Here is a 14024-nt window from a genome sequence, read left to right on the forward strand (position 1 = left end):
ACTCCTTCCCGTGACAACTGTGGAGGGCACAGTAGTATAAACAACCTCTAGTAACAACGGTTGTCCAACTAACATTCCTTCCCTTCCCCGGTTGACCGTAAGGACGTGGCCGGCGCCGTTATTGACCTATTAAAATTCGAGATCTCGGAACGCGCACATTGAAGAAGGTGTGCTAATCCCAAGCCCCATCTATTGGTTCTCTGTGCAATTCCGCTAGCTAGTCAATCATGGAGTAGCAACTACGAAGTGTACGGTCACCAATGCTCATGCTCATGCTTAATATTTTTTCTCGGATTTCTTCAGATATTCCTCTAGAGATTCTTTCCGAAGTATTTCTTGAAATTTATACAGAAACTCTACTGGAGATTTCTTCAAAATTTCCTTCAGGAGTTCTTTCGGAAATTCATGTCCGGATTCCTTCTGAAATTTCTGCTCGGATTTCCTTAAAAATCTCTCCAGAGACTGCTTCAGAACTTTAGAAATTTCTGGAAGAGTTACAGTATGCGGCCTGAAAAAATGCGAAAGTGTTTTTCAACTTCAAACCTCATTTTCGTCCATTTGATGTTAACCAATCTGTGTTTCAACGTTCCATGATATCTCACAGGCTAATTTTCTGAAAAGTTACTTAAAAATTTCCCATTTTGGTTACTAACCTTTACAAGACGGAACCTGAAGCTGAAGACGATCAGAATTTTCAAACCACTGAAAAGTACACAGGTTGCTAAATTTCATATCCGATACATAATACAAAAATTTTTAATTTTCTTAACAATATCATCATATACAGGGGATAGACAAAATGATCGGGACAGGCAAAATTTCCACTTTTCAATAAATGTTCAACTAGCTGTAACTTTTTGAAAAGTGCATCAAATATTTTCAAATTTTTACTGTAAATTTATCAACTATTTGTGTATCAGTGGTGCAAATTTGGAAAAGATCGGGCCAATCGCCACGGAGTTATATTTTTGGAAAAGGTAAAATTATTCGATAGCCAACTTTGAGCTGTTATATCTCCGGATTCAATGAACCGAATGCAATGAAATTTTGACCATTTATGACTTATATAATGAGCTATGAAAAAACCATTGACTTAACCTTAAATTCTTAACACGGAAGAAAACTATAATGATTTGATTATTTTTCTAATAAAACACCAAACCATCGTTTCAAAATTCAAGATGCAAATTATAGTTCATTTAATTTCCCTCTAATTGAATTTGGCTATCGGATAATTTTACCTTTTTCAAGAATCCTTATAACTTCGTGAAAAATGGCCCGATCTTTCCCACTTTTGGACCACTGATACATAACTCGTTGATGAACTTACAGTAAAAATTTGAGAATATTCGATGCTTTTTTCGAAAAGTTACAGCTAGTTGAACATTTTTTGAAAAGTGAAAATTTTGCCTGTCCCGATCATTTTGTCTATCCCCTGTATATGTGCTTATTTCATCTAGTATGTGAAACTACATGACTCTGGATTAGTATGGCCTGGTTTTTCATCAGATTAAAGCTATTTTTCTAACTTTGTTAACCATTTTGTTTTATAGCGCTGTTTGCAGATCGGAAGGAATTTCTCGGCCTATCTTGTTGCATGGGAAATTCCTTGTCTGAATCGCCCAAGAAACCGTTTTTCTTCGATCGCAGTATGCAGTTGGGAAGAAATGACAGTTCAAATGGCAGTCACTGTAGAAAGTTTCTGCCAGGAATAGGTCAAGAAATTTCTTGAGCAATTCCTTTTAAACTCGAAACTGGGCTTATGACCATTGCGCACGAAGTTTATTGATACCCATTTTGTAAGCTTATATTATCACATGGTTAAAATCAAATATATTCATTTTTATTTTATAGTGCTAGAATATAGACATAGACTGGATACACTGCCATGAAAAAATAGTCTTATATATTCCATATTTAGTGTGTAATAGCACAATGAAATTTTCGCATTTTTTCCTGCCGCACCCTGTGTAGAATGTATTTTTTTAAGTTGTACTGAGATTTTCTCTAACAATCTTTCTGAGATTTTTTAGGAAATTCTCCCAATGGTTCCTCTGAATGTGGTTTGTGAAATTCCTTTAGGGATTACCGCAGAAATACTTACAAGTAATTTTCCTTTTAGAAACTACTTCTGCTATTCCGCCAGAAATATACCCTAGGTTTCCTTTACAGATTTGTGCAGAAATTGTTACAGAAATTTCACCATTGATTTTTTTCATAAGTTCTTCAAGAAATTGCAAAAAAATACTGGAAGATTCTGGAAAAAATCACTGAAAGAACTTCTAAAAAAGAAGATTTCTAAATTCCCAAAAGAAATTCTCGAAAATTTCCTGGAGGTATTCCTGAATTGAAATTACTAAAGCAATTTCAGCAGTAGGTCTATCTCTGGATTAATGCCTGGAGAATATCTGAAGAGACTCCTTAATATAGTCTGTTAATTCCTAGAAAAAAAAATCGTGAAAGAGGAGCTCTGGAAACAGTTTCAAGGGAACTTGTTTCAGTAAGGATTCATGAAGAAATCATTAGAGGATTTTCTTAGCAACTTTCTTGGAAAATGTCTCCATAAATTGCAAACGATAAGACCGATGAAATTCCTGAACAAATCCTTCAGAAAATCACGTGGAAACACATTTTCCTCTTCTTCTTCTTCGTCTTCTTTTTGTTGTTCTTCTTATTCTTCTTCTTCCTCTTCTTATTCTTCTTCTTTATGGCTCTACGTTCCCACGGGAACTTGGCCTGCCGCTTTTCAACTTAGTTTTCTTTGAGTATTTCCACATTTATTAATTGAAGGGTTATCTTTGCCTTCCGTTGCATGAATTTGTATATTGTGAGTCAACCACAAAAGATACACTATGCCCAGGTAGCCGGGATTTTTTTGGCGACTACAACGGGAACCGAACCTGCAGTCTCCGGATGGGCGATCCATAGCCTTAACCACTGGACTAACTTGAGGCACCCATGTGGAAACACCTCTGTAGGATTACTTAGAAGAATAGTTTTTACATTTCCTGCAGGTGAAAATGTGTGCGAAAATGCTTGTAGAGAATTACTGAATAAAAAATCTGAGTAATATTAATTTGTTTGAAGGTTCATTGAAAGAATATATACAAGAATATCTGGAAGAACTGGAGAAACTTCTCTAGGTATAATTTGGAAAACTTCTTTAAGTATTTCTGGAAGAAATGCTAAGGAATATATTCTGGAATAATTTCTGCAGGAATTGCTGAGAGACTCTATAGAAGGTTCCTGGAATAAACATATGAATTTCTGAGAGAAGTTCAAGGAAATATGCTTGAGCAATTGTTAAAAAAAGCTCTGAAAAAACCTCCATACTTTGTGAAAGAATGTCTCCTGGAATTGCATTTTTTTGTATGAATCTTTGGAGAATTTCGTGAAGAAATATTCATGGAAATCCTAAAGACAAACTACAGGATAAAATTCTGATCATATTCCTGGATGAATTCCTTCAGAAATATTTGAAGAAGCACATGATGCAATGCACTACTTTAGCATTTATTGAAGCAATTTTTTGAAGTATCCCTTAAGGAATGCCAGTGGGAATTTTAAATCGAATTTCTAAAAAAAACTCGTGGACTAGTTTCAAGATGAAATTTTTAAAACATAACTTGAGAAACCGCTGAAGAAGACCCAATGAAAATTCCCGGAGGAATTCCTGGAAAATTTCCCAAGAAATACTTGAACAGGAATGCAACAATACCAATAGGAATCTTTGGAAACCTTCTTGCAGAAATTATTCTTGAACATCCTGCGAGAATCAACTTTCTATGAAAATCCTGAAAAAATATAGATAAATCTTGTAAGAATCCTTAAAGAAATTTTTGGTTTGGTCTTTTGAAGAAATATGTACATTCTAAAATGATTTTCGGTGGAACCTACAGAAGAGTTAGGAAGAAAAAGCTGCGCACGCTAGTGGTACCAGCTCTGATTCTACCATTCTACGTCTGTGAGCAGCTGTCTCACAAAATAACCAAGGATTAAAAATAGTGAATTCCAAACGCATATACTCCTCTTAGAATAGAAATTCATGATTTCAGTCTCATCATTCCATGGGCCAGGTTCAGTGTTTTCAAATTAATAAAGCGAAAAAATCTTAAGCTTTTTTTAAGAGCTTTTCAAAAACATCCCGTAAGAGTCCTTTGACAAACAAACAAACATTTCAAATGGGAGAAAAACAGAAACCAATATAATTCCACCGATATGACGAGCCAAATAGGAGGAATGTTTTCCACGGTCCCCGCTATACTAATTCTCCTCGCTGCTTCGTTGCCATCGTTGGCACTGTTCCAAAGGCTTTCCCAGCCGTTTTTGCTTTGGCATTGATTGTGGAAATAGATAAAGAAAAAGAAGAAACACGGTGTGGCACGGTGCACAGGAGTCGCGGGTGGCGTTTGCATAGAAGTGTAAGAATAATCCACCAGCTCGTCTCGTGGAAACCAATCACGATATTTGCGCTCCCGGTGTGAGATGTGTTTTCCCATCAGTCGTCGTCGTCCTCGTCCTTCCGATATATGCCGCGCAGAGATGGGTACGAGACTGTAATTCATTTCCCATAGGGGGGACCGTAATTGGTTTACTTTCTGCTACTCGATGGATGGGGCGAGGTGGTGGTGATTTGAAAACGGTCTGATGTTGAGCCCTGTGAAAGGTGGTTACGTAAACGGAGCGCTCGGTGCAGATTCACTCCGGACGGATCGGGGGAGTTGGATAAGAAATGCTACCTTGTCGGCGGTCAGGTTGCTTCTGCTTGCAAGGTAATTTCCAACGTCAGAGAAAAATCCTTTCGCCAGTATCGGTCGGTAGCTCAAGTTTCTAGCACTGCAGAGGATGGACATGCGCAATGAAGTCGTTCGAGCAGTTTGAGCTCGACTCACGTGTGTTCTGCTGGCTAAGGCCGATGATGGGATGCAGAATCAGCAGCAGAATCCCGATGAGCAGGATGGTTTTAGTCACTGTTACGAGTCCACTGCATTCGGTCGGGTTTTTCCTCTGCTGGGAGTATCGTGAAAGTGATTCGGGGAAAGGAATCGAGGTTCTACTTTCAGATCCAAGACGAGAGGTGTGTCGTGCTGAAGCGAGGACAAGAAGTACTTTGCTCTCTCCGGTGGGGGATAGGACTGTTGTTTTTATCGGAATGTGTGTTGTTTTTTTGGAGGAAACGCTAGTCGTGATGGAACGGCTGGGTCATGGTCCCAGGTGACCCTCTAGGAAGCTTACTGAATATTCAGGCAGCGGCCGTTCGGTGAAGTGTGAATTTGTGTTGCGTGCAATTAACAGAAAGCTATGGAATATCCTGCCGACTGTGAAGAAGCAGATGTTGTCAGTAATATCAGTTCTATGAAAAAGAATCCATCGCTCAAAGGATTATGTAGGAAACAGGATACAAAAAGCTGCTTTCAATACAAGTAAGATGAAATATTCGTTCTTGGAACTGCGATTTCAAAGAAACCAACTACGTATGTATGTTTGTGCTTCAATGGACGAAACACGAGAACAACCTTGACGAGCATTCGAATGAAATACAAGCTCTGAATACCTGCTCAAATCCCCTGTAATTGGCGACTCACACACAAAAGTTATCAACAACCAGGCGGCACTCGGTCGGGATCAGCTTGAACTAACAACGTATAATCAGGATTACTATTTACACACCCGGAAAGCCCATTCGAAGAATTTTAAATAGTTCAAAGTGTAGCTGTTGTTTCGTCCCTTTTCATTGTTGATGTTGCTGTTTTTAAAAATCCTAGTCTAATCCCAGCACTTTGCCCGGTTTCTTTCATCGCGCACCTCGTCGTCGTCGTCGTCGTTGAAGGGTCCTCGCGTATGCCCACTGGGCCATAGTCATAACCATAAATTAAGCGTTCATTTATATGCTAAACACTGCTTCGTTTAGCCGTTTCCCCACCTCGGCGACCCTGCTGTCTGTGTGTGAATCCTGCTCTCGCCGGTCCATGTGCTGGTGGAAAGTGCCCTTTCTCAATCCGAACGGGAAAGCGAAGAAAATGTGAAAAACCGTCTGCTGCTGGTTGGGGTCGCAATAATCGTAAAAGTTGAATTGTTTTCAGCTTTTACCTCTCACTTCGATCCGCAGCCTCTTTGGCCCCTAAAAACCAGTGCAGCTGAGTGGGTGGCATTGGTTTAATGGAAATCGAGTGGTATTGAAAAAACCTACTTCACATTTGCCGTGGAAAGCCGGAAGTGAACAAAAGAACACTTTGTTGTAACGGAAAAACGCGGGAGAAGTAGCGAACCGAAAAAAGTAAAAGAAGAAATCTCTGTGAGTGGTGTCGTTGATAATACCTTTACGGAAGCGGCCCGGAAAATAGTGATGAAAAGAAAAGCAACAACAGAGGCAAGCACTTCCGCATGTTTGAGTAACGCCCGGAAGATCAAATGTACAAGCTGAGCACGGAAGTATACACGTAGAGAGCAGAAACCGTCAACAAACCGTAAGCAAACCGTGGTGGTGAAAGAGAAGAAATAAACCTGCTGTGAATTGGAGTTTGCAGGTGTAGACGAAAATGTGGCTGGAAAAACTGGTGCTAGTGTATCTGTTGACGCTGTTCAACTCGCTGGATGGATACTTTCTGGATAACGACAGTCCGCTGACTGGAAGGCATCGGAGAAAAGGTGAGTCTGAAATACAAATGCAAAAAAATCGCAACATTTTAATGTTATTATAAATTCAAGGAAACGTATGAATTCAAAGATACAGGTGATGTCTTGCATTTTTCAAGAGAACTAATCTGCTCATCTAAGTTGTAAGACATATAAAACTTGGGGTTTCCAGTTAGCCTAGTGGATAAGATTTTGGATCGCCAATCCAGAGACGGCGGATTCAATTCTCCTTCCGGCCGGGAACTGTTCTCGGCTTCACTGGGAAGAGTGTATCATTGTTCTTGCCCCACAATATACAAATTCATACAATAGGCCGTATGAATAAAATTGAGTAAATACTCTTTACTAAATCTTTGTGAAGCCGTGCAGCAAATCTCTGTGAAACTTCACAGAGATCTGAGTAAAGAGTATTTACTCAGCTTTATTCATATGGCCTAATGGCAGGCAAAAAAAAATAAGCCCTTCAACCAATAATTATGGAAGTTCTCAGAGAACACTAAGTTGAATAGATGCAGGCCAAGTTCCAGTGGGAACGTAGAGTCACAACGAAGAACAAGACATATAAAACATAAAAAAGACTGAAAGTTGGACAAAATAAACTAATATTGTTTTAATTTTGTCAGAATTAAGAAGCTACTGCACTAACACACAATGACAGCTGAGATCGTAGTAAGCTGTGCGCGCTAGCGGCTGCGTTTTCAAAACTGTCACGCGTTTTCTTTACTCCGTGTTGTTTTGAATATGGCCGGTTAAAATAAAGAGCGGCAGGTGTTATGTCTTGTGTTCTTCCATATTTCTCTTCTCTTTCGATTTAGCCGGATATCGTAGTGTTGGGTAGAATACAAAATTCACCTTTTTTATGGGAGTTTGTCTTATTATCATCGGAGTGCCGATATTCGTCTTCATTTGCGCTTGATTTTAGTGTAATTTTTTGGTGATATTGCTGCTGCAAAAGGAAGTCAACCATTTCGTTTCAAGAGTGTTGGAATTCGTATAATTTGGTAGGTTTATAGTTTGATGCCTAATCGTTAACCAAACGTACCATTTGGACTTAATCCTTCCACTAACAACACAAAAACTCCCGTTTCGGCATGATAGGACGTAGAGGTCTCTACCCAACTAACATATAGAGCTTACTGACGTTTATTCACCTCTCTCTTTCAAGCATGCAGGCGGGATAGGATTTGTTTTCATCGGGAAACCTTTCCTGATGACAACAAATCCTATTCCACCTGCATGTTTGAAAGAGAAAGGTGAATAAACGTCAGCAAGCTCTATATTGTGAATGTAAACATCAACAAAGCGTCCTCAATACGGCTTGATGCTGAGGTACTGTGTTGTACATATGGACGGAAGCTTCTATGCAAGCCCTATACCAATCAATCTGGCGAACTTAATCCACATGTATGCCACCAAGTCAAAGCTCTTTTCTCGGCTGCTATGTAACCACTAACTGAATAACATCTTGAGAAGGCGCTTTTTCAGCCTTTTCGCAATGGTTAAATAATAGTTATACGGCATCCCCAAATTAATCGATTACATATAATTAGGTTATGGATGCCGTGACACAATGCATCTCTCTCTCTCTTCTTGGCGTAACGTCCTCACTGGGACAAAGCCTGCTTCTCAGCTTAGTGTTCTATGAGCACTTCCACAGTTATTAACTGAGAGCTTCCTCTGCCAATGACCATTTTGCATGTGTATATCGTGTGGCAGGCACGAAGATACTCTATGCCCAAGGAAGTCAAGGAAATTTCCTTTACGAAAAGATCCTGGACCGACCGGGAATCGAACCCGTCACCCTCAGCATGGTCATGCTGAATACCCGTGCGTTTACCGCCTCGGCTATATGGGCCCTGACACAATGCATGTGTAACTGGAATGATCGCTTTTAAAATTGAATAATTCAAGTACTGGCCGCTACTTGGAATCGAACTCCCGATCTCCATATCCAGTGGTCCCAATGATGTCCTCGCTGCCACACTGCTATGTATAAATAGCATAGAAAATAGTCCGTTTTGTTTCACTCTAGACAAGGTTTCATAATTGTGCCACAAGAAAGCTTACCCAACTACATCTTGTTGCGCAAGCTTGTGAAACGTCAAACGAAATAATGTTTGCATTGAACAAGCTGTGTGGTTGCGCCAACAGGTTCTTCGTCACAGCTTCTAGCTGAAAAAATGTTGTTTAAACAGCTACGAAGCGCTGCTGTTTCGTGTTTGGCAACATTACAAAACACACTGTTTAAAAGCGGCTGATCTATTGGCTGGGACTCTTATTCGAGTTGCACATCTTCCGGCAAATCTTCCGGAGTTGTATTGAAGTGCAGTAAAAGCAACAGAAATAATTTCACAGCACAGAGATGGATAGCTGTAAAGTCTTTGTGTAGAAGCTATATATCCCACTTGAAGTTTGTTTTGACAATAATGTTTACTTCCGACAAGCCGTGATGGTATACCAAAAGTTTTTTTTTATTATTACAGCTTCTAGCTGTAACGATATCGCATAACGGCCTTCAAAGCGCTGCTGGTTTGTGGATTTGCCAATCTTACGAATTGTACTGTATAGTAGCAGCTGCTTTGTTAGTGGGGACTCCTATTCAATTTGTTCAAGTTTACAAATCTTTTTCAGGAAATCTCCCGAAGTTGGAATAGAGCGCATTAAAGGCAGCAGCTGCCGTAATTCTGCAAAGTGACGTAAGCGCCATTCAAAATGCCGATATTTTTTGGTATATTATATATAATATCTGGTGTAAAAATCACACTGAGGTTTGCCTGCTGTATTAGAATGCAAGATCTAGTCGTAATATATCATCTATGGAAAGAAACTTAGAGGATGAGCAAGAGTTTTATGCATAATAACCAAAAAATTGGCCAAAACTATCAATGTCGCTTACGTCACTTTGCAGAATTGCGGCAGAGCACCAGTGACAAGTTATTGATATCTGAACGCCGAGTTTGGTAGCTGCATGGTGTTTTTTTTTGCAGCCGTGTATTAGCTTATGGTTTATATTTAACTAGCTTCCCTTTTATTCAGCGTTGACTGCTTCAATTCGATGGTTACACAACAGAAAGCAAATGACTGAAGCTTATAGCTTAGCTTAGCTTAGCTTAGACTGACTGTACATATCTATGGTTGCTACTCCGTGATTGACCCGAACCATTAAAAGTTGCACAATGAATCAACTGAATAAACAAAAGACTGAAGCGTCTAGCACCGAAAATGTTAGTTGAGTACATACCTTTCTTAGGTGTCTAACTTATCTTTCTTTCCCATCCCTCAACTGTCACAAGGACGTGGCTGCTGGAGGATTGCGTCAATCTTGTCTCATAGAGTCCAGTGATTAACCCCAAATCTGTGCTTCGGTAACGGACGGGAAGGAGGCTATTCACTGCACTATGACGCAGTTGTTGCTGCAGCCATTTCAGCGGATGTTTTGATGATGCGGATCATCCACCTCATGTTCCGCCCATGTCTGGAGTTCCAGGCAGTGCATGTGAATACTATAACTATATTTTACACACGTAGAATGGTTACTGGTTGAAGAAGTTATAATAACTTGAGAAGTGCTCATAGAACTGAGATGCTGAGATGCAGGCTTTGTTTCAGTGAGGACGTTATTCAAAAGAGAGAGAGAAAGCTGCATTTGTAACTGCCAATACATATGAGTCTCGAAATGTATAGTTTAATATACCTGCCGGAACATATCCACAATGAAGTATTGTGTTGTTCCTTGCTGTGCCTGCGAGTGTCGAAAAATAGTGTCGCACGATCGACGGGGCTTGAGTAAATGATTGATGATCGGTGAGCTTGTTCATTGTATTTTTCTTTGAAAACGCAGTAAATATATCTATTGGTTTATAATCATCCTTCATATATTTACTCAATAAGAACTGCAAAGTTTGTCACTTCAAGTGTCGGCCAAATTTTTCACTAATTTTGTTTTATTTTAATTAAATTCTCCTGTTTTTTTGTTCAGTCCGCCACCTTGCGGTGCTGACGTAAATATTTTGCCCAAGTTTGTGCGGCCCTTGGTGTGGTCCGTCACTGTTAGTGTTGGCACAAAGTTTTGTTTCAATATATCCATTTCATGGCAAGTAGCATATTGGATCACCAGTCCTCTCAATTGCGACGTGACGCGAAATCTGTTTTCATTCCATAAATTTTAATTTAAAATTTTATAATCTCATCATTCTTCCAAATTATAAGGTGACACATGTGTATACTGTACGGTTGCATGTATCGCATCGCTTACCAAAGTGAATCCTTGATATGTGCAACTATCAATCCCTCCCTACTAACAAAATTCCTTCCCGTGACAACTGGGGGGTATTACTGGACCCTCCACAACCTCTTCCCGGTCAACCATTGAGAGATTTTCGATGTCGCTCGATATCGATTTGTTTTGAATCGTTGGCGATCGCTATCATCAGATAAAGCACTATAAAGAAAATCTGAATCTGGTTGATAGGGTAGTAGCAACAGTTGTCGAACATTCCTTCCCTTCCCTGGTTGACCGTAAGGACGTGGCCAGCGCCGTTATTGACCCAATAAAGTTTGAGCTCTCGAAACGTATACATTTAGGATGATGGCAAATCCCAAGCCCCAAGCCTTTTTAATTCTCTGTGCAATTTCGCTAGCTCAGGTCAATCACGGAGTAGCAACTACGAAGTGTACGGTCACCAATGCTCATGCTCATGAAAAATCATTTAACCTTCCAGGACACGCTCCATGAAGCAGCTGAAACTGCACCGCGCTCCCGCTGGATACCATGGGCGAGATTTTCTGGTTGTACTTTGTTGTACTTTTTACAACGGTGCGCGTCCTGAAACATTAAACAGGTAATGTGTAGAGCCTTGTGTAGAGCATAATTTTTGTTCAGCTATCATTACCATTATTGAGCAACAATTCAGCAAGCTTGCTTGTTTGTGATTTGCAAATATTAGTTGGGTTGATCTCATTTTTTAGAGTAAATCGATGTTTTTCAGTCTCAAGTCTCCTAAACTTACACTACTTGCGATGTATCATTGTCACTCTGTCAGTATGAAACGTCATCTTTGTAAACAACTTGAATAGCTGAAAAATTCATCTTGAAATACTGTTTGTCAAACAAATAGTGTGTAGAATTAGTGAATTAATTGATCCAAAAATTGTATAAATTAGAGGTGAAATTAATCACATAAGAAATTAAATTAATCGAAATAAGTGTTGTGTTGGTTTTTGTAACGATCAATAAAGAAACAAATGATTAAATGAATTGAGGTTATGTTGACGATGTAGAGGCTTGTAAAGTTATAAATCGGCAGAAAAACAACATCGTGTAAAAATAAGAACCAACGTAATTGTGTGTCATTTTACTCGCTGCAATAAGACATAAAATTACACGATTTCTTCTAAGTGTGTATCTATAGCTTTGGAATTGTTTTGGAATAGCTCATATCAACAAGTTTTTAAAAATGTGTGAACTACTGAGTAATTCAGTTGATCGTACGCCAATAACAATTCTTTAACGGATGGTACTTCCTCCAGTAAGTGCCTTTTGTACCAGTTTATGAAACGTTAAGCAATAGTTGTTTCGATTCTATTTTAAATGAAAAGTTTGCTATTTTGTTTAAGAACGAGCCAACAGATTTACATATTTTTTTAACTGCTACTTCAATAGTGCATGGTTTTGACGAATTTGTAAAAAAAATCGAAATATTGTCTAAACTCTAAACAAATAATTTAAAAATAGAAAATTAGAAAAACGAGAAAATTCGATAGTCATTCGAGTTGCAAAAAGTTGTTTGAACAAACATACAACATTTCCAAATACAGCAATGCAACTTTACAAGTTATAATAGAATTTAATTTGTCATAGCTTAGTATGCCCCATGACAATAACTATCCAGGTAAAACAGCATTATGCATTTCGGGATTCTATTTAACTTTTACTCCGCTGTATATAGTGCTATCCTAGCAAACATCTTAATTTGACTCATTAAAATTCCATCCCCATGGACCCTTCCGGTACTCCACGATTCTCCAGCTGGCACTAAAACTGTAAGCTGAAAATTGTTTCATATACGTTCCGCTTCCAGACCAATCTCGAAACACAATCTCATGCGGGCAGCCGTTTAAATATTCATTGCATTTCAAAACTTCTCCATTTCGAAACTCTCGGCGGTGCGGTGGCTTCATTCGGATGTCGACGTAACACATCAGCCAGCCCAGATTCCACTCCAGTCCAACATGTACGCCACAAATTAGCTCATCACTCCCCCCAGAGAGATGTGTGAGGAACACGAAAGTCATAAAGCTTCCAACTCACACATTTCAATCCCACATTGGCACTGGCTGACTGCCGCCACTTGAGCTAAAGTGTGTCAGACAGTCGAACTTCTACCGTCTCTCCCCTGGGAAAATGACGTTTCCCCGTGGAAAAAAGAAATGTTTGAACTGGCTTCCATCTGGCTTGGAGTTTTCCAAGTGTTTGCCTTCCTCGAGCTTTCGGTGCGGCAACTTATTAATTAATTCTGCCGGCGGATACGTCGTCGCTACGTCGTCGCTGTATCGATACCAAACATCAAACGAACAGTAAACCACTTCCTGGGGGTTTGGATGAGAGGAAGCATTCTTAGCCAACGCCGCGTTGTATGCCAAGATCGGATGAGCTAGTGTACGAAATTCGAATCTTTGGCGTTGGCTGGAAGAGAATCATTTAATTACTATGGGGAAAAGTATTTCAGAAGAAATTGGCAAACAGTTTGTGTTTGATGGTAGCTTTGATTTCAATGACCCAGGTAGAAACCGGCAGGTGAGTGCCCTGAGATAGAATTCAATTGGAAATTCCAGGAACTTCGATCGGTTAACTGATTATTTACTCGTAAAAGTTGAGAACTAATTATACTTTGCAAAAGAGTTTTTATTTAAATCAAATCTAACCTACTGTTTGGTTTTCTTTGATTCATTTTCTTTTTATTTATTCGTGAAATTCAACTTAGGCTAATTCTTCACAACATGTTTTTGATTCATTTAAAACCATTATTTAAACAGTTCTATAAAAGTGATAAAGTGCTCAAGACCTACGTTGTGAGCAAAATAGTATAACAACTGAATATTTAGCATCACTGATGACTGCTTCAATGACTGGTAAGCATGTCTAGTATGGTCATGGGGTCATGGTTCTGTTTCTTTGCATACCTACATTCTTTGCATACATAGCTAACATACGACGTTTAACATATCACCCCAAACTCCAATAGAGGTGCACTGGAACCTTTTATGCACATGGCTGGGGATGCATACATGCAAAAAGGCATAAAGGAGAGTAATTTGTACATAAAATCAAGCTTGGGCTTTGATCAGGGAATCTAGTTCGTGAGAACAGGTCTTGCTCCTGGGCATTT

General features: G+C 39.3%; 1 protein-coding gene across 1 annotated transcript in view; it reads left to right on the top strand.

Moving 5' to 3' along the window:
- The first annotated feature begins 4164 nt into the window (after positions 1-4164).
- The window catches only part of LOC109404744 (igLON family member 5-like), a 289833-nt gene continuing 279973 nt past the window's right edge, over positions 4165-14024 (top strand). The window contains exon 1 of the mRNA XM_029870292.2: positions 4165-6648. Within this exon, the coding sequence (XP_029726152.1) occupies positions 6540-6648 (109 nt within the window). The 5' untranslated portion in view covers positions 4165-6539. The remainder of the gene's footprint in view (positions 6649-14024) is intronic.

The sequence above is a fragment of the Aedes albopictus genome, chromosome 2 (assembly GCF_035046485.1).
Source record: "Aedes albopictus strain Foshan chromosome 2, AalbF5, whole genome shotgun sequence".
NCBI classification, from domain to species: Eukaryota; Metazoa; Arthropoda; class Insecta; order Diptera; family Culicidae; genus Aedes; species Aedes albopictus.